We start from the raw sequence: 27741 nt of genomic DNA, 5'->3' as shown, positions 1-27741 counted from the left end.
TTTACTCTAAGCAGCTCAGGAGAGCCACCTAGATTGCACCCTTCTCGGCCGGGCACAAAAATCTAACTGAGGCTTGGAGGAGGGTCATAGGGGGAGGAGCCAGTGCACACCACCTGATCCTAAAGCTTTTACTTTTGTGCCCTGTCTCCTGTGGAGCCGCTATTCCCCATGGTCCTGACGGAGTCCCCAGCATCCACTAGGACGTTAGAGAAAATGCATTATCCAACAACAGCCTAAACAACTCTGCTAACAAGTATTATCTCCACACTCTTATACACCCCTTTCACACATGTACCTATATCTCGGGTTTTGCATGTGAACGTGCATCAACCCAGAATTTCTGTGCGAAAGGAAGAAGAAGAAAAAAAGGAACTAAGTCCCGGGTCCACGACCCTGCTCCCGACCAGTGTCATGAGGCAGAGACCTGGGAATTCGCAAGCCTGTGTCTGAAAGCACCATTACACACCATTAAAGATCCTCCCAAATAGGACAGTACCTTAGTGGAATGAGATACAGATATAAAAACACTGGGAATGTAGTCATCTGAGCACATGCAACATCACTGCCCTACTCATGTGTAAAAATCATCCCACAGCTTAGAAGCAAAACATGCATTGTGTGCTGTCTTACCAGGACCATTCCTCCTAAAATAGCAAACTGTTGCAGATGGGTGAAAATAGCATTGTGGCCATATTTAAAGTAAAACATTTTAGTTATTGCATGCAAATGATTGGACTCGGTTATAAACATACTTACAGAAACTGATGTCCAATAATGATAATAATTAGAACACTTGGAACCAATTTCACAACACATTTTAAGTGTTTTAATACAATGAAATTCCTTTTAATAACTTACAGGTCTTTAAGAAAGGATTGCTAAACAAAATTAAAAATTACTTACGTACATTTAAATATACGGAAGACAGTTATCTGTAGGCAGGGATAAATGGTTTGGAGAAATGTTTGTGCACCAACCTATGTATTACGAATCCTTTCTGTAAATCAGTGCAGCACATAGTTCTAAGCAATTTTTATTTTTTTGTAAAGTAAAGAATTACAATTTATTTTAATTTTTTTTACTAGGAGTCAGTGTAGCTACAGTGTATGGTCAATTGTGTTTTACAAAAAACATTGTACATAACTTACCCCTAAAGTGCACCAACATGAAAAAATAGATCACTTTCTTGGCTTAACAAGAGATACCTTTTTACCAAAATATCTCAGAAAGATATCTAGGCTTTTTACAAAGTATACATTTTAAAATATATACAAAGGCTCGAAATGTAGTACACAGAAAATAGCTATATTCAATGTGGTTTATGCTACCATCCAGACATCACTGAACATCTTCATTAAACCATTAACCTCTTGACTTTTTCAGGACAATCTGTAAAACAAAATACAAATATTAGCTAAACAATGAATAAAGAATAAAATACAGCAACCTTTATTCACTTTAAAAAACAAAAAATATTATACTTATTAAAACACTGGGGCAGATGTATTAACCTGGAGAAGGCATAAGGAAGTTATAAACCAGTGATATGTGCAAGGTGATAAAGGGACCAGCCAATCACAGCCTAACTGTTAATTTACATATTGGAGCTGATTGGCTGGTGTGTTTATCACCTTGCTCATATCACTGGTTTATCACTTCCGTATGCCTTCTCCAGGTTAATACATCTGCCCCATTGATTGATACATAGTCTTTCCCATAGGTCTCTATGGCATTTGTCAATTATATGGCAAAACACTGCAACTTTTGTGGTAAATTTATTTTTAAGTATCAGTTTCTCTTTAAACCATGATTTCTGACTTTCTCATGGAGAGTTTTCATGTAGAGTTTAAACTTTAATACAATTGCTGATTTAAAACCCACTGTACAATTTGGAAAAACAGATGCTTGATTCAGTTACCGCTTAAATTACAAATTTCAAACCTCCGGCTTCAAGTCGATGTATAACTTTTGAAAGTCAGGTAGATTTTAAAACCTCTGCCTCGTTTTTGGCCACTGTGGATCTATTGCCACAATTTATTATCATTTATTTACAGTTTCTTATATAGCACAGCAAATTCCTTTGCGCTTTAAAACTGGAAACAATGATAAAACAAAACTGGGTAATAACAGTCATAGAGGTATTGGGACATATGTATAATGGATGGTGCAGGACACCCCCTGTGGATTTTTTTTTTTTTTTAATCTCCCATTAAACTGGAGAATGTTTTTAAAAGAGACTTATAAAATAAAATACATTTCAATAAAAAAAAAAAAAAAAAAACAACGGATAATATTCTGACATTTTTTAAAAATAAGAATTGTAAGTTAAGTGGTTAAAGTAACTTTTCAAACTAAATTGGAAAACCTGGTATTTGGCTCTGAGCCCAGAACGGTAGAATGTAGTTCATTATTGCAACCAATAATTAAGGCCATATTGGAAAGCTATCTTGTTTATTGGTGATGGGGCAATTGTAATGCTTGGTACAAGCTGGACGATATAAAGTTTGTGAGAACGGAGGGTTGTGTACAATATATCTGAACGATGTTGATCACAGACGTATCGCATTGGCTATGCAGCACAGCCGATTCTCAATATAGCTGCACATCTGGCTGTGTACAGGTATCATTTCTGTCTGCCCATACACATTCTGCAGGGACAGCAGGTGACTGCCATCTCAACTAGGCAGGCAAATTCAAATCTCCGCCCAGTTGTGATGTCAGCTCAGATTAATCAAGCAGCTGATTGGTAACGGTGTATGTTTATCATTTCAATCACTAATAAGTCACAGCAATAGCTGTGGAAGGATTACATTCTTGATTTATTAGTATGAATTAAAAAAATTTAAAAAATAAAGTACATAATCAAGAAATATATATGTCAACGGGTCATTCCACGTCAGTTAACCAGGTGTGTCCACCACTCATCTCTTACAAAAAAAATTTAGTTGAGAGGTTGTAAAAAAAAATTAAACATTAAAAAAATTCATGCAAAATATCTCAACTGCGACTGTTAATTTCAAGATTCCAAAATATTTATTTTTTAATGTATTAAACTATGTACTAATCGCAGCTCATTTATTCCAGTTTATTTGAACTTTATTAAGGAATCACCACAAAATTTGGACCCCTAAGGTAACTTTTCCACCTGAATCCAAAAATCCAAGCCAAAATTACTTTATCTGCCTTATGTTTTCAGTTACACTGTCTGCTGACACTAAGGAGAATTACAGACCGTTACAACAGGTTCCAACCAAAGGGAGAATAAATATGATCGTTGTCTCAACTTCAGTTATGTTTAAGTTTTTACATTTCATGGTTCTTGTGTAAATTATGTATGCGGTACAACAGTAATCGACCATCACCATCTCCACTATGAAAGAGTACCATGCTGATTTTTTTGTGTGGTAGTAATGTATACCTTTGTTAGGCACCTAAAAAAAATATCTAATATTTAATTGAACTAGCATTTTTAATTCTGTTCCAAAAGCTTGCAAAAAGTACAGGCAGATAAAGTAATTTGGTTTGGACTTTTAGATTCTGGAGGGGGGGGGGGGGGGGATTTACCTCAGGGGTCCAAATTTTGTGGCGACTCCTTAATACAGACATGTCCAAACTGTGGCCCTCCAGCTGTTGTGAAACTACGTATCCCAGCATGCCCTGACACAGTTTGGCTGTCAGAGAACGCTGAAGTTGTGTCAGGGCATGCTGGGATGTGTAGTTTCTCAACAGCTGGAGGGCCGCAGTTTGGACATGCCTGCCTTAATAAGTACCCATGATACTACAAATAAACTGGAATAAATAAGTCACAAGTAGTAAATAGTTTAATAGATTAAAAAAAAAAAAAAAAAAAAAAAAATAATATTTCAGAAACTAACGGTCAGACAGTCAAAATATTTGGGAGAAAATTGTTTTGTTTTTTCTTTACATTCTCTTATAATAAAATAAATAAATAATTGTAAAACGCTGAGATGGGCGGTGGACATTTCATTTTTATTTTTTTATTTTTGGGGGGGGGGGGTGATCTGATGTGGAATGACACCCCTCTCTGTAACAGGAGTTTGTTTGTACATGTCATACTTGGTAACATGTGCTGATTACACCAGGCAGTTTGTATTAAAAAAAAAAAAAAAAAAATGCCAGCTCTGTTTTCTAGATCCGATACATCTGTAGGGTTAAGGAAGAAAGGCATATATATTTTAAAGTTTACCATTTTCCCTGGTAGCATAACATGCTTAGACAAGTCCATTGTCCCAGAATAAGAGTAAAAATATAAGGTTTGACATGTATCCATTCTATGTTAAAAAAAAAAAAAAAAGTTTTTTTTCTTATTGTTTACTTCAAGCATTATACTGGATAAATCTGAATCAAAAAACAAAAACAAAATGGAACAGTTTATAACTGCAAAGAATGGCGATACCTTTGCTACTGCTCTTATATGTGCAGGTTTTATTACAGAACATTTATCCTCAATTGCTTTTAAACGAGCTTCTGTTGCAAGTCTCTTGAGAAACAACACACAGTTTAGATAGATCTAAAGAGGGAGGGGGGGACAAAACACAGTATTAGAAATAACCCTAAAACATTCTTATTTCAAGCAAAGCAGATACTGGATCACACCTTTCTGCAAATAACCTGGTTACACAGCCTAGTAAGAGCACACAGACTGCAGGTGACACCTAGCCAGATTTACCCACACTTTGCATGATGCTTGGACAGTTGTCAAACTAGTGATCAACAGATCGTCAAGGGCCACAACATCCGTACTCTTGTAACAAACGTTAAAATTAGTTTTGTTTCATCAACACATGCACCAACAATACAATCCATTCATTGATTTTCTATCCTATATTTTGATGACTGTCCAGCCTCAGTACATCAGAAGGGCAACAGGTAGACTAGCCTAATTAAAGCCAAGTACACACTATGCCAGTGGTTATCAATATTATGTTTTGAGGATTTCGGTCAGTGGAAACTGGGATAATTACTGACCCAGCAACAAATATCAACTCACGTGTGCATGACCCTGGGGGGAGTGATTTTAAATCAGGATTTTGGTACTTACCGATAAATCCCTTTCTCCGATTCCACAGGGGCCACTGGAGCGTAGTTACAATGGGGAAATAGTAGGCAGTAATTGGGAGCTGGCACTTTAAAATTCTCACACAGTAGGGGAGGAGCTAGCCACAATCTCCCCTCCAAGCAAGTCTACGTAAAACTGTGCCAGAGGAGAGCTGTAATAAACAAACCGTAAGGTAGAGGAGGTTAATGACGCCCTGTAACCCAGGATAACACAAACCCAACCTGGAACAGAACCTAACAAACAACCGGCTAGCCCGAACTCAACAAGCAGTCATATGGTGATCTGCAAACCGTTAAGCAAAAAACAAGGAGGAACAGCGCTGGGTGGGCGTCCAGTGGCCCCTGTGGAATCGGACAAAGGGATTTATCGGTAAGTACCAAAATCCTGATTTCTCCTTCATCCACTAGGGGCCACTGGAGCGTAGTTACAATGGGGACGTCCCAGAGCTCCCAGAACGGGTGGGAGAGCGCTGAGAGTTCTGTAAAACCACTCGGCCAAACTGAGATGCAGAGGCCGCAAAAGTGTCAAACTTGTAGAATTTGACAAACGTATGACGGCCGGACCAAGTAGCCGCCCGACCTAAAGTATTCATGAAGACCCCACGGGCAGCTGCCCACGAAGGTCCCACCACGCACGTAAAGTGCGCTGAAATGGAAAACGGAGGCTCCCGAGCAACCGCCAAGAAGACTGTCTGATGGTCAGATGTATCCAACAGCCCAGCATATGCTGGGACCCTGGCTATTTAGTACGGGAGCATCGTACAAAATAAAGAAGAAAAAACCCTTCGTCGAATAGCCTAAGACCTCTGTAGAGAAAGTCAGCGAGCCCTGACAACAGTCAAAGAGGACTGAAAAACACTAGTGTCCGATTTATATGAAAAACGGACATGCCCTTTGGGAGAAACGACCGCTGAGGCCGAAGCTCAGCCGGGGGAGTTGCTAATAGAGTACTCCCTGAAAGAGAGCCCGAACTTATGGGCGCCAGGCTAATTTCTTTTGGAAGAAAACCGAAAAAGGCAGGGACCGAAAATTCAGGTCAATGTGGTTTGAAGGAGCAGCGGAGCAAAACCTCCAAGAGAAACCAAAGATTACGGCTGAATGGTAACTGAAAGAAGGGGAAAACCCCCTTTTATCCTTATTATGTCCCATACAGCTTTCCAAAAGTGGCAAAAGCGAGAAGAGGTAACAGACTTCTGAAATCGGGGCCTAGTAGGCCTAACCGAACTAGGGAACTCCTCCCTTCTGAGGGCTCGTGAACAGTCACACGGTTAAATGAAACCAGTGTAAGATTGAACAAAGAAAAGGACCCTGTTGAAGTAGACAGTCCAGTCGAGGTAGGAGCCAAGGCTCCTCTACCGACAACAGTTGTAGCCGTATCTTCAAGTCATGGGTGGCCCAACCAGAGCCACCGAGAGGACTAGCACGCATATTCTCCTCCTGTGTTACCGAAAGTGAGGTAGAAATAGAAAAGGAGGCAGGATAGAATAACCAGAAACTCCCAGGAGCCCTGAGGGCATCCTCGGCTACTGCCACCAGAGCTCACGTCGGTGAGTAGTAAAGGGTTAAAGAGTCAGTCAGAACGCCCTGAGGTCGATTCGAAATCTCCGCCCACAGCAGACCAGCTGACAAAACTCCGGGGAATGTTCCCTCACCCAGGAGTCTGACCTGGTGGCCTGATCTGGAAAGAAGATTGTTGTCCCCCGCTCAGAGGGGAATGTAGGCGACCACTCATTGCGTCGCAGCTTGACTGAAGAAATAGAGTACCTGGTACCGAGGAAGGAAAAATCCTCCGACGGACCCTGTTGAGAAAACGTTTATGAGGAGCATAAATCGGATCTTCAGAAGCCACGTAATGTACAGAGTGGGATAGTAGCAGTAGATTGTCCTATTAGGGAACCAACGTCAACCCCTTGAAAAAGAGTTATTCTGTGATCTTCCTGAACCCTGTGGGAGCGGAAGAGAGACCGAAAGAAAAGGACTTACAGTGAAAATGAGAATCCTGTAATGCGACTGAGTAAAGCCCGATGAGGAAACCCAACGGAAATCAGTAAACAGGCATCCCTGAAGACAAGGGACGCGTAAAACTCCCTTTCTTGTTCAACTAGCAATCACAGACTGAAAGGATTCTAAGGCCAGAATAGGCCTGGCCGAGCCAACTGGCTTCGGAACGTGAAAAGAAAACAAAGGACTGAGAACTGTCCCGATTCAAATGATATGTAAAAAACAGGGATCAACACCCTTTGCGGTTAGAAGCATATGGAGCGCCGCCTGCATTATGACTCTCTTATTGTAAATCGGCCGACCCCTGCCGAGGGACTCCTGAGACGGTTGTACTCCCAAATCTAGTCTGTAACCGCCCAAGCCTTCTTCCACCGACCTGCGCCTACCCTGGGACCCTCCAGGTGGTAGGAAAGTCTGACCTTTAGTGTGTGTATAGGATGATGTAAAATCAGACTGGACCGAGGATGCTGAACCTCTGCTTCAGCTTTTTTTTTTTTTTTTTCTGAGATCCCCTGGCGACAGAGATATCGCCCGTGTGGAATCGGAAGCCTGAAAGGGCACGGTAAAAATCTAAAGGAAAGACCGGTAAAGGTCTGTCTTGGAGCTGGGGCAGAAGTAGGAGAAAGCAAAGTGGACTTACCTCCAATGGTTCAAGAAATCCTGCAGAAAGTTCCTTCCCCTGAACCATCTGCCCCGTAGGATTTCATGTTCACCTGTCACTGGCGCAGCCCCAGAGGTCGTCGGGTTAAGACAGCCCAAAGCGAAAATGCAGGTTCCGAGACTGCAGACGTGGAGACCTCCAAAGAACATAAAGCAGAATCGTGATTCTGACCCGTACCAAAGCATCAATTGATACGGATGCGAAACATCCTGTAACCTAGAGGACAATTGTTCCACAACCTACCTGCTCCGGACAAGGTAGAACCCTGCTGCCGTATATGTCTTCGATGGATCCCTGAGCAAGGTTGCCTCAGGAAAACGGCAGTTTGTTGGACCGGCGATACATCGAGGGGTATACCCTGGAGAGGTTCTGATACCCTTTCCTGCCGTCTGCGGGGAAAGGATAGGAAAACAAACATTGTTTGATACCTGAAATTGTGTATTCGGGTGTCTGCCGGCTGTCTACCGGAGCCTGCCAAGCTCATCCGAAACTGGACCAGTCGCTGTCATTTCGTCATCGGCGTCGAACCCTGATGGACTTGACGTGTCCGCCTCCTTTACCTGCAGTCTCAGACGAACTGCTGTATAATGCACCTGGATATTCTGAGACACAGGTTCAGACTCCACAGAAAACAGACATCATCAGTATTGTAACATGGAAGGTTAGCAAGGTTCCTTTAGAAACCTGGAGAGGTGAAATGACGTACAAGGTCTCTGGTTACCAGTGACATTACCTGTATAATCTGAGCTGTTCAAACAGGAGTGTCCTGCAGGTGCGTGGAGGGCTCTGCAGATGGCTCCACCGCATACTTCACACCTAAGAGGGAATTCTTTGACTATCCCAGGTGAGACAAACGAAAGGAGAAAAGGTGGGTTAAATAAACACAGCCCTATGTAAGGTCTGCGCTATAATGTGTAGTGACCGACACGATTCAAATAAACTTTCTGGAGCAGCGGAGACCTGAACCAGTAGCGCTGCGCTGTGGGACAGGAGTCTTAGCCCTAGGCTATAGGAGCTCTCCTTAAAGTTTTGTTTGGATTCAAACCCCTGTTCAGATACCCGCTACTAGCGTACTGAGCCACAACGCTATTTGTCTGATGCCTTACACACATTCCCCAATTACAAATAGCATTAGTAACTAGTGACACCAAGGAATAATAAAGGGAAGGCAACACCCCGCCCTGTATGTAGTGTACCGCTAATTAAGGTGCACCCGATGTTTCTCGGAGGTTCCGCTGGCTTTTCAAAATGGTGACCAGCCTGTGAGAAAAGATGGGTGAAAATGTTATGTGGCAAGGTGGGGTATTCTGTTTCTAGAAAACATTGCGGAAGTGTTTGTTTTTTCCCCTATATATTGTATTGTATGGATATATCTATATACATACCCACACACACTTAAATATATATATATACAAACATATCTATATATATCTATATACACACACACACACCACAGTGAACCCAAGCACCTAATAGGGCAGATAAATACTGTGCACCTAATAGGGTAGATAATTACTGTGCACCTAATAGGGTAGATAAATACTGTGTATATGTAGGGTAAAGAAATACTGCACAGTAGATTTTTAATTATCAATGAGCCGAGTCCCAGCTCCTGTAATAGAGCAGATTCCCTGATCTAAATGTCTGAAATGGGGCAGAGGACTCCCCTGCAGGAGGAATGTAGCCAAAGCAAGATATAACAATATTTCTGCAGCACACTGCACAGAAAAGCTACAAACTCCAGAGACAGGTGTGTTGCCTAGAGACAATGAGAGCTGGGAGCCTCCACCGGGGGAATAAGCTTCACCCCCCTCATACCTTATACATGTAAAGAATCCTCCCTGCACAGCCAGGAGAGGAAAGGAGCTTTCAGTGGCCCGGGGAGCGGGGGACTGTGGAGCGGCGTCTCGTCATGCTGCAGCGGCTGGGGAGCGGAGAAAGCCCGCCGTACAGAGCGGGAGTTAGCTCCGCCCCCTCCGCTTCGGCGCCAAATTCAAATCCGCTGTATAGTAAGCGGAAAGCGCCCATGCATCCCACGGCCGCCTGTATGCTGCGGCCGGGGAGCGATGTGCGGCCGGGGAGCGGAAAGCCTGAGCCCGCCGAACGGAGCGGGAGTTAGCTCCGCCCCCCTGCTCCGGTCACTTTCAAATTAAAACCGCACTATCATCCGGCTGCCTGTAAGTGTGTATGCTGCGGCCGGGGAGAGTGTGTCCTTTGCTGGAATCGAACCCTAGCTCGTGGGCATCGTAACCATAGGTGTTACCACTCTGCCATGAGAGCTATGCTAATTATTACACAGATATATGATATATGTAAATGTATCACCCGGCTGCCTGTATGCTGCAGCCGGGGAGTGAAGAGCGCTGAGCCCGCTTACAGAGCGGGCTGAAGCTCCGCCCCCACATAATGGCGCCAATTTCAAATTAGTAAGCCTTTTATGCACTCCAGCCTGTCTGACTGGAGAGTATAGGGGAGCCTGTCCATCCATGTATTAAAACACTGAAACTGAAAAATGCAAAAACATACATCAGTCTGGCGGGGGAGGGGGGGAGATTGTACTCACCGCTTCCTTCCGTCAGGCGTTTCGACCCAGCGGCCCCGACACGCGCCGCACGCAGCGGTGTCCGGCCATTTTTGATACTCACCGCTGCCATGCTGCCGGAATCTTCTGCTGGATGGAGTGGCCCCGACACGCGCCGCACGCAGCGGTGTCCGGCCAACTCAGGAGAGCTCAGTGTCTCCCTCAGCCGGGGCCCATCCCGAGCCGCACGCAGCTGCGATGGGACCCCGCCGGCAGCTCCCGCGGTGCAGACTGGCAGTGGCAGAGCTGCCAGTCTGTGAGTGTGTGAAAGAAAAATAAAATAATAAAGAAAAAAGAAAAAAAATCTTCAGCTAAACCCAAGTGAACCAGCTACCTCGGGCACTAAACTAAGACTGGCTTGGAGGGGAGATAGTAGGGGAGGAGCTAGCCACAGTGTGAGAATTTTAAAGTGCCAGCTCCCAATTACTGCCTACTATTTCCCCATTGTAACTACGCTCCAGTGGCCCCTAGTGGATGAAGGAGAAATTGAAGTGGGAAGGGGGGTGAAGGTGCAGCGGGGGGCGAGCAATGGGGCAGGGCGAGGGATCGCCAGCCCCGTCGCTGACTCCCGGCCACCTTGCAGCACCCGGGAATCAGCATAAGCCATTTTACAGCTAATTATTACCGTGCATATTTTGTGATGTGTACATGTTCTGACATTTCTACACAGTAATCCATTTAAAAATGTAACCTTGATGATCTACAGGACAAGTAATCCTTCTAATAGGAACAATAACGGAGTAGTGTATATGCTGGAAATCTAGTTTTAGGTAATCTCAGCAAATGAATGATAAAATAATGGTTTACTGCAATGTAAAAAAAAAAAAAAAAAAAGATGACTCAAAGAGCAAATCAGTAATAGCAGCAGCTACAAAATGGAATAATATTTTTTGGGTTCCGGTATAATAGATAGTGTCTAATTAGACAGTCAATAGATAGACACCATATGTTAGACAGACATTAGGTCGACAGGGTCAAAAGGTCGACAGGTCAAAAGGTCGACACAATGTTTTTTGCATTTTTTTGTGGTTTGTGTGGATAGTTTTGTCATCTGGGACCCCCAATTGTAGAAAGGCATACGCTCGCCACGCTTCGGGCACGGTGGCTCGCTGCGCTCACCACAAGGTTTATAACCAACTCTATGCCGACATGAATAGAGTAAGTATGAAATGGTCCAAAAACATGTTACATAAAAAAAAAAAATTGTCTATCTTTTTCATGTCGACCTTTTGACCCTGTCGACCTTTTGACCCTGTCGACCTAATGTCTGTCTAACATATGGTGTCTATCTATTGACTGTCTATCTAGCAAACGGATACCATTTTATTATAGGCTGGCTGCTATTGTATAAAGCTGTCAAAACTAACTGGCTGATTTCCAGAAATAATCCTCTCCTTGTAATGCCTGCCAGTTATTATAGGTAATGAGCAAGTTCAGGGTGTGCTGCACCCAGTGGTACAAGTAGAATTTTTTTCTTAGTGGTACTGATAGACAAATGAGTGCGGTCATACAAAACTAGGCGAGTTGCTACATGACAATAAGGGCATGGCCACATTATGCCACACACCATAATGTCCATTACACATTATGCCAAACAACGTAATGCCTTACATATTATACCACTAAGATTCTGAATGCCAACATTCCGAATGCCAACATTATGATTAAGTTTCAGGGGGAGGATTAACGTACTGGAACTCACCTGACATTGCTGAGCCCAGAACAAACCACTGCATCACTGGCGCTGAATTAAGGTAAAATGATTGCAGCATTACCATGACCCACTATTTTGTTAACATGCTACACGTCAACATTTCATAAGACATGCCGAGTGTCAACAAAACATACCGAACCAGTGAGGAAGATTAAATGAAGAATGGCCTCTTATGCTGAATTTAAATCACGTTCACAGTAAAGAGTGTACGCAAATATGGGGATTAATTGGAGCAGTAACAGCTGGGATACACTTGCTGCACTGTTCCAAGAAAGGAATAAATAGGGGGAGTAGGGTGCGGCACCCATACCGAACTGACCTATGCCATCCTATTCAGTGAAATAGTTTAGCATATATTAGTAATCATTCCCTTCCCAATTCTAGACAAATATGTCTTTGTTAGGTAAAAGCCCTTCAGCTTCATTTTTATCATTCATCTCCTCCTTACAATAATATTAAAATACTCGTACAAAAAAAAAGAAAAAAAAGAGAGAAAAAGGTCACTGTCATGTTTAAGTAGACATATAAAATACAATTAATAGTTTGACAGTACTTCACATGCAAAAAATAACTTGTAAAAGAAAAAAAAAAACATCCAGTTTTCCAAAGCTTTGGGTTCTTGTTTCTACTAGTTCCTAAGTTACGATGCATTATCAAAACAAACAAGTTCTTTGGTACTGCACCTTACTCCGAGCAATTTACTAGGACTTACGGTGGGTACACACTAGGTATGTGATTGGTGAGTGACACCGCCTACTGTGTCCCCCTCCCAGGCCGCCCAATGGCAGATATTGCACAGTGACGTAATGCCATGGCTGGCTGGAGCATGCAGTTTTGGACAGAGGGCTGCATGCATGGCCGAGACCGAAGGTCGTTAACGACCCGCCAGGCAGCACATCGCTGGTCCTTTACAGAGTACACACTAGTCGATATAGTAAACAACGTTACTTAGGAAGGGTCAAAATGAGCAATGTGGTTTACTTTAATCGACTAGTGTGTACAGGCCTTTACACACACCGTGAGGTATAAGAATCGGACAGCACACTAACAACCATCTAACATTATTAAGAATGCTCAAAAATGTAACAGGCATATATGCACCAGGGAACTAGCATTCCTTATAACCACACATTGCAGCAGTAAGAAGCGATAGTTCACACCAACACTGTGTGGTCAGGATCAGTTTGCACAGTAGAAAACTCGCTATGGGCATTGTGGTCATTCCCCCCATGGGTGATGAATTGCAAGATCCCTCTATTACATAGGTCTGCAAACTCAGTCCTCATTACCCCACACAGTGCATGTTTTGCAGGTCTCTTCACAGAATCGCAAGTGAAATAATTAACTCCACCTGGGGACCTTTTAAAATGGGTCTGTGAGTAATTAATACACCTGTGCACCTGCTGGGATACCTGCAAAACATGCACTGTGTGGGGTAATGAGGACCGAGTTTGCAGACCTAAGCTCTGTTAGGCTGGGGTTTCCCACCATTAGGAACAAGTGACATCATAGGATGGCTATTAAGCTTTTTGTCCATGCTTGTTTAACAACTATCCCCATATGGTGTCTGCAGCGAGCGCTGTTGCTTGCATTTTGCATATCTCATATCTCCTAATGGTGCCCATACACTTATGAGATAATCGGTGCTATCCTTCGATTTCGACCACATCTGTGAGAGAAATCGAAGGATTGTATACACATTATAGGTACCTTGAGACGCGATGCGCGGGCACGCCGGTCGAATATCGCGTCTCAAGATACTATGTGCTGCACTTAATATTTCCGAGTTCGAGAACCTGTGGTCTAGGTAAAAGTACCGTTATTTTGCCCCGGCTAGTGATCGCATCTGTAAACATACCCCCTACAGTCTACAAACACTTTAGTAATTTACCATACTAAGGGGGGTATTCACAGGTGGACACAGATTTGCAGTAATCGCAAACTGACATGTTTCGGCCATCTGTGCATGCACAGCGCTCGCATAGCGAACTATGCGATTGCATGCCGGAAAGGATATCATCCAGTACTAAAATATGTATAACAATACAGAATAAGGAAAATGTCACAGAGGCCACATACAGAGAGAAAAGAAAAAAAAAGTGAAGATGTCCTAAAAAGTACAGCAGTAAAAAAAAAAAAAAAAAAAAAAAAAAAGATAATGCTAAGGATAATTAAGTGTTGCTAAAAATGTTGGTCTTGCATTTGTGCGCATGTGAAACCTAGCGTGCACATCTACAGGCAAGTCTTAATTATAAAGCCAGGAGAGGGCAGTATCACGAAGACAAATGGAGTAAAGGATTTGCAGAAAGAGAGGGTGGTCCAGTGTCAAAAGCAGCAGAGGGGTCAAGAAGAATAAGCAGAGAGTAGTGGCCCTTAGATTTGGCAGCATGGAGGTCATTGCACACTTTCATAAGGGCAGTTTCTGTGCAGTGGAGAGAACGGAAGCCAGGCTGGACTGGGTCAAGCATTGAGTGTGCGGAAAGAAAGGAAGTAAGGCGGTTGTAGACAATACGCTCATGGAGTTTGGAGGCAAAAGGGAGGACAGTGCCTGATGAGAGGGAGAGATTGAGAAGGTGGGTAAAATCGGAACAGGCAGAAGGAGAGAGGTAGCGTAGGAGGCAGGAGAGGAATTATAGAGTAAAGTAGGGAGGTGGGGGGGAAACAGATTAGGGCAATGACTTCCTCACCAGATACATGGGAGAAAGTTGTCAGAGTTGGTGAGAGGAATGGGGAGGGGTGGTAAGGACTAGGAGGCTGGTTGCTGATGGTCTGGTGTGATGGGAATCCTGATGCATGGAATCAAGTCTGGATGTGAAATAAGTGGCAAAGTCAAGAGCAGAGAGTGATAAAAGACAAGGTGGGCACAGGAGAGAGTTCAGAGTGTCAAAGAGGTGCCGGGGATTGGAAGACTGGGAGGAGATAAGGTTCTTGAAGTTTTTTTGAAATGGAGGAAGTCTGCCTTAAAGCATGAAACAATGCTGCTTTCTATCCTTAGCGTGATGAAACAGCATCTCGCCAGGCACTTAAGTTGGAGAATGCCAGTTCTCACGACTAAACACCATGCTTAAGAAGTGAGAACCGGCATTATCTGACATAACAGCACGCTGACTTGAATTGCTCCAAGAGCTTCTTCACTGTACTGCTCAATTTGTGATGAATTGAATCGAGGCCATTGAATGATAAATACGCCCCTATGAGGGAGAGAAAGAAGGATAAAAAGTGGAGAGGTGTGCTTAGAGGAGAAAAGAGAAGGAAAAAAATAAGATTTTAAACCTACCGGTAAATCTTTTTCTCCTAGTCCGTAGAGGATGCTGGGGACTCCGTAAGGACCAGGGGGTATAGACTGGCTCCGCAGGAGACATGGGCACTATAAAGAACTTTAGAATGGGTGTGCACTGGCTCCTCCCCCTCTATGCCCCTCCTCCAGACCTCAGTTAGAGAAACTGTGCCAAGAGGAGCAGGACAATACGAGGAAAGAATTTTGTTAATCTAAGGCAGTGGTTCTCAAACTCGGTCCTCAGGACCCCACACAGTGCATGTTTTGCAGGTAACCCAGCAAGTGCGCAGGTGTATTAATTACTGACTGACACATTTTAAAAGGTCCACATGTGGAGCTAATTACTTCACTTGTGATTTTGTGAGGAGACTTGCAAAACATGCACCGTGTGGGGTCCTGAGGACAGAGTTTGAGAACCTGTGATCTAAGGGCAAGATTCATACCAGCCCACACCATCCCAGTGATCGCGCTGAGCCGAAAAAAAAGTGGGTCCCAGGGACCCCTCACTTTTAAAAATTGGGGTCCTACCTGTCCTTTACTGGGTCCGATCGGAATGTAGGCTCTTATTAATCGTATTAATGATTCAAATATAAAAACACACAGACTTGATTTGGACACTAAAAAGTGTTGCAAGGGGGAGGAGGGGGGGTGAAAATGCTGCTGCGCTGTGTAGCATACAGGACACCCTGCACCAGAGCTGTAACTAGACACTTTGGTGCCCTCCAGCAGAAAGTGAATAGGTGCTCCCCCTCCCATTCTCCAAAGCATGGAAGGAAGGACTGCGCGCCGAAGGCGCGCTGCTAAAAATCAGGGGCGTGGCTTCATGGGGAAGGGGCGTGACCACATAATAGTGCCAGTTCACATTGCGCCAGGTAGAGCACGTCATACACATTGCGCCACGCAGAGCACGTCATACACATTGCGCCAGGCAGAGCACGTTATACACATTGCAGCAGGTAGAGCACGTTATACACTTTGCGCCAGGTACTGGTCTGGATGGGAAGGGGGCAGCGAGATGGTGGTGGGATGCAGGATCACTAAGAGGCCCTACACACTGGTCGATCTGACTGAAAGATACAAACGATCTCGTTCATTAATGAACGCGATATAGTTCATATCTTTCAGTGTGGAGGCACAAGCGATGAACGATGCGCGGCCCCGCGCTCGTTCATCGCTGGTGCCCCTTCCCTTGTGCATGCAGGCCAATATGGACGATCTCATCCATATTTGCCTGCACTTCTATGGAGCCGGGTGACGGAGGGAGTGAAGGAATTTGACTCCCCTGTCACTGCCCCCAACCGCCGGGTCACCCGTCGGCTGTATCCGCCGTCGGGCAGCTCGGCGTGGATCGTTAAATGTGTAGGGCCCTTAAGCAGTAGAAGGGAGTACACTGGAATGAATGAGGGGGCACTGTAATGGGACTGGCTGGTGGGGTTCTTGCTGAGGGGGCAGTGAGATGGGGGCAGGGGGCTGGTTGGGGGAGGGGAGACTGGGATGAGGGAGTCCATGAGATGGTGGGGGACACTGGGCTGTATGGGGGGACACTATGAATGGGGAGGCACTGAGCAGGGTGGGAAGGTGGCAGTGAGATAGGGGTGTGACACTGGGTTGGGGGTTCTAGATGGGAGGGCAGTGAGATGGTACAGTGGACTAGATGGGGAGGGAAGGGGGAAATGCTCTGCTGGCAGGGTCAGTAATGCTGGGGGACACTGGGCTGGAGAAGGGGCAGACACTGTGAAGGGAGCATTGGCATGGTGCTGTTTCTGCCTGGCCCTGCACACTGGCTCCAGCACCGCACACTCCTTCCCCACTGTCCCAGCGCCCTACCTGCATCCTCAATTTCTGCACTGCAGAGAGCTGTCCCCTGGTGGCGGGTTCGGCAAACTTCATCACTGCCGAGAAATGTCACCCGGCGGCGGCTCCGGCTCTGACACAGACTCCGGCTCTCTCGAACCTCCTCCCTCCCCAGAGAGCCGCGCTGCGGCTTCCCGTAGTCGGCGGCATGATTGTGCACTCCCTCGCTCCTCACAGCGGGAGCGTGGTACTCTCTGCGTCCTCCCGCCCAGCAGCCGCCTGACGCGCACGTCTGACAAGTAACGTCAGAGCAAGCGCCAGAGTGCATCCCAGCGGAGCGCGTCCCCGGGGACCCTCCCATTATTAAAAAGTGAGTCCTCATCCTCCGTTTTGGGGTAAATACGCGCTATAGCGCGTTTTTGCGAACACTGCCATCCACACCGTATAACCTGGATTATACGCAACCAGTTAACAGTATGAAACAAAACAGCATCAGCCCGAGACGGATCAAAACTGTAACATAACCATTATGTAAGCAATAACTATATACAAGTCTTGCAGAATTTGTCCGCACTGGGACGGGCGCCCAGCATCCTCTACGGACTAGGAGAAAAAGATTTACCGGTAGGTTTAAAATCCTATTTTCTCTTACGTGCTAGAGGATGCTGGGGACTCTGTAAGGACCATGGGGTTTATACCAAAGCTCCAGACCGGGCGGGAGAGTGCGGACGACTCTGCAGCACCAACTGAGCATACACAAGGTCCTCATCAGCCAGGGTATCAAACTTATAAAACTTTGCAAAAGTGTTTGAACCCAACCAGGTAGCTGCTCGGCAAAGCTGTAAAGCCGAGACGCCTCAGGCAGCCGCCCATGAAGAGCCCACCTTCCTAGTGGAATGGGCCTTTACCGAATTTAGTAACGGCAATCCTGCCGTAGAATGAGCCTGCTGAATCGTGTTGCAGATCCAGCGAGCAATAGTCTGCTTTGAAGAAGGAGCGCCAACTTTGTTGGCTGCATACAGGACAAACAGTGCTTCTGTTTTCCTAACCCGAGCCGTCCTGGCTACATACATTTTTAAGGCCCTGACCACATCCAGGGACTTGGAATCCTCCAAGTTACCCGTAGCCACAGGCACCACAATAGGTTGGTTCATATGAAACGATGACACCACTTTAGGCAAAAATTGAGGACGAGTCCTCAACTCTGCTCTATCCACATGGAAAATTAGATAGGGGCTCTTATGAGACAAGGCCGCCAATTCGGACACCCGCCTTGCAGATGCCAAGGCCAACAACATGACCACCTTCCAAGTGAGAAATTTTAATTCAACCGTTTAAAGAGGTTCAAACCAGTGAGACTTCAAAAACCATAACACCACGGTAAGGTCCCATGGTGCCACTGAGGGCACAAAAGGAGGCTGGATGTGCAGCACTCCCTTTACAAAAGTCTGGACTTCTGGGAGAGAAGCCAATTACCTTAATGGAGCCTAATTTTAGGCCCATATCCACTCCTGTCTGTAGAAAGTGGAGAAAACGGCCCAGATGGAAATCTTCCGTAGGAGCATCCATGGCTTCACACCAAGATACATACTTCCTCCAGATACGGTGATAATGTTTCGCCGTCACCTCCTTCCTAGCCTTTATCAGAGTAGGGATGACTTCCTCCGGAATACCTTTCCCAGCTAGGATTCGGCGTTCAACCGCCATGCCGTCAAATGTAACCGCGGTAAGTCTTGGAACACGCAGGGCCCCTGTTGCAACAGGTCCTCCCTGAGAGGAAGAGGCCACGGATCTTCTGTGAGCATCTCCTGAAGATCTGAATACCAGGCCCTTCGAGACCAATCTGGAACAATGAGTATTGTTTTAACTCTTTTTTGTCTTATGATTCTCAATTATTTTGAGATGAGAGGAAGAGGGGGGAATACATAGACCGACTAAAACACCAATGGTGTCACCAGGGCGTCCACCGCTACTGCCTGAGGGTCTCTTGACCTGGCACAATACCTCTGAAACTTCTTGTTGAGGCGGGACGCCATCATGTCTATGTGAGGAATTCCCCAAAGACTTGTTATCTCTGTAAAAACTTCTTTATGAAGTCCCCACTCTCCTGGATGGAGATCGTGTCTGCTGAGGAAGTCTGCTTCCCAGTTGTCCACTCCCGGAATGAAGACCGCTGACAGAGCGCTTACGTGATTTTCTGCCTAGCGAAGAATCCTGGTGGCTTCCGCCATTGCCACTCTGCTCCTTGTCCCGCCTTGGCGGTTTACATGAGCCACGGCTGTGACGTTGTCCGATTGAATCGGAACCGGTAGGTCGTGAAGAAGATTCTCCGCTTGTCGTAGGCCGTTGTATATGGCCCTCAACAATGGACGTTGATGTGTAGACAAGCCTCCTGGCTTGACCATAGCCCCTGAAAATTTCTTCCTTGTGTGGCTGCTCCCCATCCTCGGAGGCTTGCGTCCGTGGTCACCAGAACCCAGTCTTAAATGCCGAACCTGCGACCCTCTAGAAGGTGAGCACTCTGCAGCCACCACAGGAGAGACACCCTGGCCCTGGGGGACAGGGTTATCTTCTGATGTATTTGTAGATGGGACCCGGACCACTTGTCCAGGAAGTCCCACAGAAACGTCCTTGCATGAAACCTGCCGAAGGGGATGGCCTCGTAGGCTGCCACCATTTCCCCAGAACACGAGTGCATTGATGAACAGACACTCTTTTTGGTTTTAGCAGGTCTCTGACCATGTTCTGGAGGTCCCGGGCTTTTTCCATTGGGAGAAAAACCCTCTTCTGATCAGTCTCCAGAATCATGCCTAGGAATGATAGTCGAGTCGTTGGAATCAATTGTGACTTTGGCAGATTGAGAATCCAACTGTGGTGTTGTAGCACTCTCAGGGATAGCGACAAGCTCCTCTGCAATTGATCTCTCGATCTCGCTTTTATCAGGAGATCGTCCAAGTATGGGATAATTGTGACTCCCTGCCTGCGCAGGAGCACCATCATCTCCGCCATCACCTTGGTGAAAATCCTCGGGGTCGTTGAAAGCCCAAACGGCAACGTCTGAAACTGGTAATGACAGTCCTGTACAGCGAATCTCAGGTACCCCTGATGAGAAGGATATATGGGGACATGAAGGTATGCATCGTTTATGTCGAGTGACACCATAAAATCCCCCCTTCCAGACTGGAGATCACCGCCCGGAGCGATTCCATCTTGAATTTGAACTTTTTCAAGTACAGGTTTAGGGATTTTAGATTTAAAATGGGCCTGACCGAACCATTCGGCTTCAGGACCACAAACAGGGTTGAATAGTACCCTTTCCCCTGTTGGACTAGTGGAACCCTGACAACCACTTGCTGTTGACACAGCTTTTGAATTGCAGCTAACACTACTTCCCTCTCTGGGGGAGAAGCTGGCAAGGCCGACTTGAAAAAGCGGCGAGGGGGCACCTCTTCGAATTCCAGTTTGTAGCCTTGGGATACAAAATCCATTGCCCAAGGATCTACGTCTGACAGAACCCAGACCTGGCTAAAGAGTCGAAGACGTGCCCCCACCGGTGAGGACTCCCTCAGTGGAGCCCCAGCGTCATGCGGTGGATTTAGTAGAAGCCGGGGAGGACTTCTGCTCCTGGGAACTAGCCGGAGCAGGTTTTCTCTTCCCTCTACCCTTACCTCTTGCGAGGAAAGATGAGCCCCGACCTCTTCTGGACTTATGCGACCGAAAGCACTGCATCTGATACTGTGGAGTTTTCTTTTGCTGTGGGGGAACAAAAGGCAAAAAGGTAGCTGTGGCAACCAGGTCTGCGAGACCTTCCCCAAATAAAACTTCACCTTTGTATGGTAAAACCTCCATATGCTTCTTTGAGTCGGCATCACCCGTCCATTGGCGGGTCCACAGGGCTCGCCTAGTAGAAATCGCCATGGCGTTGGCTCTCGAACCTAGCAGCCCAATGTCTCTTTGAGCGTCCCTCATATATAAGACTGCGTCTTTAATGTGACCTAAGGTCAATAAAATGGTATCCCTGTCTAGGGTATCAAGGTCAGCTGACAAGGTATCTGTCCAAGCTGCAACTGCGCTACCCATGCTGATGCTATTGCCGGTCTGAGTAAAGCACCCGTATGCGTATAAATAGATTTTAAAGTAGTTTCCTGTCTGCGATCAGCAGGATCCTTGAGGGCTGCCGTGTCTGGAGACGGTAGCGCCACCTTCTTGGACAGGCGCGTTAAAGCCTTGTCCACCCTGGGTGAGGATTCCCAACGTACCCTGTCCTGTGCAGGGAAAGGATACGCCATAAGAATCCTCTTGGGAATCTGCAGCTTTTTGTCTGGAGTTTCCCAAGCTTTTTCAAATAACTCGTTCAGCTCATGAGATGGGGGAAACGTTACCTCAGGTTTCTTTTCCTTATACATGCGCACCCTCGTGTCAGGTACAGTGGGGTCATCTGTGATATGCAAAACATCTTTTATTGCAATAATCATATAATAAATACTTTTGGCCACCCTTGGGTGCAACCTCGCATCATCGTAGTCGACACTGGAGTCAGAATCCGTGTCGGTATCAGTGTCTGCTATCTGGGATAGGGGACGTTTTTGAGACCCAGAAGGGCCCTGTGACCCAGTCGAAGCCGTGGATTGACTCCCTGCTTTTTCCCTGGACTCTTTGTCCATTCTCTTATGTAATAAGGTCACATTTGCATTTAAAACATTCCACATGTCCAACCAATCATGAGTCGGCGTTGCCGACGGAGACACCACAATCATCTGCTCCACCTCCTCCTTAGATGAGCCTTCCGCATCAGACATGCCAACACACTCGTACCGACACCCCCACAGGGATATAGTTATAAGGAGACAGTTCCCCAATAAAGCCCGTTGGAGAGACAGAGAATGCCAGCACACACCCAGCGCCAACTGACACTGGAAACAATTTCCCAGATGATATAGCGCTATAATATATTATATATATATATATATATATATATATATATATATATATATATATATATATATATATATATATATATATATATATATATATATATATACATATATTCTCAAAAAAATAAATAAAGGGAACCCTAAAATAACACATCCTAGATCTGAATGAATTAAATATTCTTATTAAATACTTTGTTCTTTACATAGTTGAATGTGCTGACAACAAAATCACACAAAAATTATCAATGGAAATCAAATTTATTAACCCATGGGGGTCTGGATGTGGAGTCACACTCAAAATGAAAGTGGAAAAACACACTACAGGCTGATCCAGCTTTGATGTAATGTCCTTAAAACAAGTCAAAATGAGGCTCAATAGTGTGTGGCCTCCACGTGCCTGTATGACCTCCCTACAATGCCTGGGCATGCTCCTGATGAGGTGGTGGATGGTCTCCTGACAGACCTGGACTAAAGCATCCGCCAACTCCTGGACAGTCTGTGGTGCAATGTGGCGTTGGTGGATGGAGCGAGACATGATGTCCCAGATGTGCTCAATTGGATTCAGGTCTGGGGAATGGGCGGGCCAGTCCATAGCATCAATGCCTTCATCTTGCAGGAACTGCTGACACACTCCAGCCACATGAGGTCTAGCATTGTCTTGCATTAGGAGGAACCCAGGGCCAACCGCACCAGCATATGGTCTTACAAGGGGTCTGAGGATCTCATCTCGGTACCTAATGGCAGTCAGGCTATCTCTGGCGAGCACATGGAGGGCTGTGTGGCCCCCCAAAGAAATGCCACCCCACACCATTACTGACCCACTGCCAAACCGGTCATGCTGGAGGATGTTGCAGGCAGCAGAACGTTCTCCTTGGCGTCTCCAGACTCTGTCACGTCTGTCATATGTGCTCAGTGAGAACCTGCTTTCATCTGTGAAGAGCACAGGGCACCAGTGGCAAATTTGCCAATCTTGGTGTTCTCTGGCAAATGCCAAACGTCCTGCACGGTGTTGGGCTGTAAGCACGACCCTCACCTGTGGACGTCGGGCCCTCATACCACCCGCATGGAGTCTGTTTCTGATCGTTTGAGTAGACACATGCACATTTGTGGCTTGCTGGAGGTCATTTTGCAGGGCTCTGGCAGTGCTCCTCCTGTTCCTCCTTACACAAAGGTGGAGGTAGCGGTCCTGCTGCCGGGTTGTTGCCCTCCTACGGCCTCCTCCACGTCTCCTGATGTACTGGCCTGTCTCCTGGTAGCGCCTCCATGCTCTGGACACTACGCTGACAGACACAGCAAACTTTCTTGCCACAGCTCGCATTGATGTGCCATCCTGGATGAGCTGCACTACCTGAGCCACTTGTGTGGGTTGTAGGGAGGTCATACAGGCACGTGGAGGCCACACTCACTACTGAGCCTCATTTTGACTTGTTTTAAGGACATTACATCAAAGCTGGATCAGCCTGTAGTGTGTTTTTCCACTTTCATTTTGAGTGTGACTCCACATCCAGACCCCCATGGGTTAATAAATTTGATTTCCATTGATAATTTTTGTGTGATTTTGTTGTCAGCACATTCAACTATGTAAAGAACAAAGTATTTAATAAGAATATTTAATTCATTCAGATCTAGGATGTGTTATTTTAGTGTTCCCTTTATTTTTTTGAGCAATATATATATATATATATATATATATATATATAAAAATTAACTGTGTAATACACTCACTGCGCCTTACAAGTGCCCCCCCCCCCCCCCCCCCCTCTTTTCAGCCCTGTGTCACAGTGTTCAGCAGGGGAGAGACCGGGGAGCCAGCTTCTCTGCAGTTCTCTGTGGAGAAAATGGCGCTGGTTAGTGCTGAGGGACCAAGCTCCGCCCCCTCCCGCGGCAGCCTTCGGTCCCGCTCAAATGTATAAAACTGGCGGGGGATTTTTATAATCACTGCCTCCGCAGCCCATATACATATAAATGCCAGACTTAGAGGTTTTTATTGCTGCGCGCGGCGCCCCCCCCGGCGCCCTGCACCCATCAGTGCCTGCTAGTGTGTATTGTGTGTGGGAGCAATGGCGCGCAGCGGCTTACCTCAGGGAAGATCTGAAGTCTTCTGCCGCCTAAGAAGTCTTCTTTTCTTCTTATACTCACCCGGCTCTGTGAGGACGACGGCGGCGCGGCTCTGGGTTCCGACTCCCTCTGGAGCTAATGGTGTCCAGTAGCCTAAGAAGCAGAGCCTATCACTTATGTAGGTCTGCTTCTCTCGTCTCAGTCCCACGATGCAGGGAGCCTGTTGCCAGCACTGCTCCCTGAAAATAAAAAACCTAACAAAATTATTTTTCAGAGAAACTCAGGAGAGCTCCCTGTAATGCACCCAGTCTCCTCTGGGCACAGGATCTAACTGAGGTCTGGAGGAGGGACATAGAGGGAGGAGCCAGTGCACACCCATTCTAAAGTTTTTATAGTGCCCATGTCTTCTGCGGAGCCAGTCTATACCCCATGGTCCTTACGGAGTCCCCAGCATCCTCTAGGACGTAAGAGAAAACCTGGCAGCATCAGGTACAGCTGCTGAAATTACTTTACAAAATCAAAGTACTTTAATAACAATGCAGCTGGTAATGGAGGTTTAGAAAGCAGCCCTACACAGTGCCCTAGAGTGTGCTATAAACCCCCAAACTAAGGTGACAAGCCTAGGGATGTATTTGTAATGCAGGAAGAAGAAAATGTATACACATCAGGATGACCGCAGAAGATAACGCTGGAGCCCTTGCACCCAGAATATACTACTACAGTACGTCACTGAAGTAACGGGACCAGTGCCCCGAGGCATGCCAGCAGCACCAACCCCGCCTGCCCGGTACATCGCCGCTATCACTAGGCGGGGCTGCCAGCCGGGCACTGTAGGGAGGATGAACGGACAGCATCCCCAGCACCGGGCAGTATGGGCTCACCAGCAGGTCTACGTTGCCTTCCAGACGGAGCCCGCCGAGACGTTTCTTGAGGCCGGATTTAACGGTGCTCCGGGGCACTGAGCGCACCATGATGATAGGAGCGGTACACGGAGAGTCGGCTCTGCGCCCGATTGTTTACATTCCGGAATTTGAACTACCCGGGATTGAAATATGACGTTGGAAGAAGTCGCGGTGTAATGAGGTATCGGTGGGGCGGAAGTAGCGGGTGACGTGTGCTGAGGAGGCGGGCGTGTATCAGCTCCGGCGCTCACGCGAGGGTACATTTCGGGTACCCTGTACGGGCATGGCTCCTCCCCCTGGTCACGTGGCTTTTTCACCTGGTGACGTCAGAGCGAGGTGTTTTACCCAGCTTGGATTTTGAGCTAACTCTTACCCCATGTGTGGCAATGGCGTGCTGTGAGTGACGCGCTACACAATTCAGGGAATATTAGGGTGAGCTGTGCATCCCGTCTGTGCAGCTGGTGTGTGGGCAGCGATTCACACTTGTGCATTTCCCGGTTTCCCTTGCAGAGAGTAGGGATGGACATCGAAAGCAAACCATCATATGATGGCAATGCTCCACCATTGAATCTTTCGATGCGATGGTTACTAACCATCGCATCAAAAGTATTCAATGGTGAAAACTATTGATATGACTAGTGCATGCGCAAAAGCCTGCATTTCCATTGGCAAGGTGGGAATTGTGATCGTGGGCAGGACCAGACACTTAGCAACATATTACTTTATCAATGGACATTGTGTGTATAATATACATATATAATATACACAAACAATGCCCAATGATGAAGTAATATATAGAAAGGGTGCTGCTGCAGCGACTCTCACCATCAAAGCCAGATGGCGGTAACCTGGGACCCTTTTTGGAGTTTGGTACATAAGGTTCAGACTCAGTACCTATTCACAATAATGTGGATGGCAACTGGCTCAGTGCACGTTTTGCTCTGCTGTCTCACATGGGACCAATTCCGATGATTATGGTGTGGGGTTTGTATGTTCTTTCCATGTTTTTTTGTGTTTTCTCTTGGTTCTTCCCACAGTCCAAAAACATAAGCAAGGACTTTGTCCATATCCCTCCTAAATGATGCCCCCTGATCAGTGGTGGTGTATAGCTGGGGTGATGTGGACACACACATTGACAACAGTATTGGAGATGTACACGTGTTTAAGCCCCGTACACACAGGGGAGATGTGTGCTGAACGATCTAGCACAGACCGCTCAGCACACCTCTCCCCCCACTCAGCACACAGCGTGATGTGTGCTGAGCGAGGGGGGCACCTATTTCACCCAGCGCTGAAATGAGTGATCACTAGATTTGGCATGCATGCCAAATCTAGAGTCGGCGATAGCGCCGCACATCGCTATCGCTGGGGGTCATACACATTGAGAGATCTGTGCTTAATTTCTAAGCAATCTAGTCAGATTGCTTAGATTTTAAACAGCGATCGCTCCGGGAGTACCCCCCTTTAGATGTACTTACCAAAAGTCCTCGCATGCAAATTTTCACTCTTCCTCCCAACTATCCTGCACTCAACCTCCTCTCTTCTATGCCATAGGTTCTCAAACTTATGGGCCCTACACACTTAGTGATTACACTGAAAGATATGAACGATCTCATTCATTAATGAACGAGATAGCGTACATATCTCTCAGTGTGCATGCACCATGTATATAATTGACTGCGTCAGTTTTCTGTTGTCATCACCACCTAGCTTAAATGACGCTACTTTTTTAAAGGCGTGCATTATTGGATTTTGAGGTGGCATCTGATTTTGTTGACGTGTCTCTGGCTGCTGTGCGGAGTGTGATGATGATGGTACTACTACTGGCTGTGCCTGTTCTGTTACACTTGTAGAAGCTTCGTCATCTGAGAGGCAGATTGGTGTTGAACTCCCTAAGAGTGGGGCCGTGACAGTGGTGCTGGTGCTAGTGCAACTAACAAGTCTGATTTTGCCAGGAGATGAGCCAGGAACAGGCGTCCGACTCTGTGGCAGCACATGGGGATGCTTACTTTCAAGATGGCACTTTAAATTGGAAGTGTTGCCACTAGTTTTTATTTTTTTCCCACAAAAACGACAAGTACCTGATTTGTCAGGATGTTTATCAAAATACTTCCAAAGGTTACTTTTTGGCGGAGCCATTATAAACAAAAAAATAGTTCACTATATATAAAAACCGTTAGCTTGTTTCATTCCACTGGTACCCCGGGACTGTATATATTCTTTCTCACTGTATATTCACAGAAACAGACAGAAAATGATGATGATGATTATTATTATTATTACCAGTTATTTATATATCGCACACATATTCTGCAGCGCTTTACAGAGAATACTTGGCCATTCACATCAGTCCCTGCCCCAGTGGAGTTTACATGTACACACACATGCACGCTAGGGTTATTTTTGCTGGGAGACAATTAACCTACCAGTATATTTTTGGATTGTGGGAGGAAACCGGAGTACCCGGAGGAAACCCACGCATGACCTCAGTGCTGTGAGGCAGTAATGCTAACCACTACATCATCTATGCTGATGATATGGTAGTCACTGCCTGGGTGTGGTGGTAATACTAAAGGCCCATACACACTGGATGATGTTGAGCTGAGAGCAGGTCACTTTTGGTGTGTTGAGCTACTTTCAGGGTAGATGCTAGAATCAAGTGGGCTAAGGGACCTTTTCTGTAAGGGGGAGGAGTTACAACGCAAGGGGGAGGAGCTAGGCCAGCGGGATAGTTCCGCTA

The 27741-nt window shown here is 46.1% G+C and overlaps 1 protein-coding gene across 1 annotated transcript; it reads right to left on the bottom strand.

The window, feature by feature from the left end:
* Positions 1–803: 803 nt before the first annotated feature.
* Positions 804–25260, bottom strand: CENPW (centromere protein W). Its single transcript, XM_063919713.1, has 3 exons — positions 24981–25260; positions 4418–4531; positions 804–1389 (listed from the first exon to the last, which is right to left on the bottom strand). The coding sequence occupies exons 1-3, from the start codon at positions 25068–25070 to the stop codon at positions 1363–1365; spliced, it is 231 nt and encodes a 76-aa protein (XP_063775783.1). The 5' UTR covers positions 25071–25260; the 3' UTR covers positions 804–1362.
* Between the last annotated feature and the right edge of the window lie 2481 nt (positions 25261–27741).

This window comes from Pseudophryne corroboree, chromosome 4 (assembly GCF_028390025.1).
Source record: "Pseudophryne corroboree isolate aPseCor3 chromosome 4, aPseCor3.hap2, whole genome shotgun sequence".
NCBI lineage: Eukaryota > Metazoa > Chordata > Amphibia > Anura > Myobatrachidae > Pseudophryne > Pseudophryne corroboree.
Note: the sequence above shows the minus strand (reverse complement) of the source record. Positions and strands in the feature narration are given on the sequence as shown.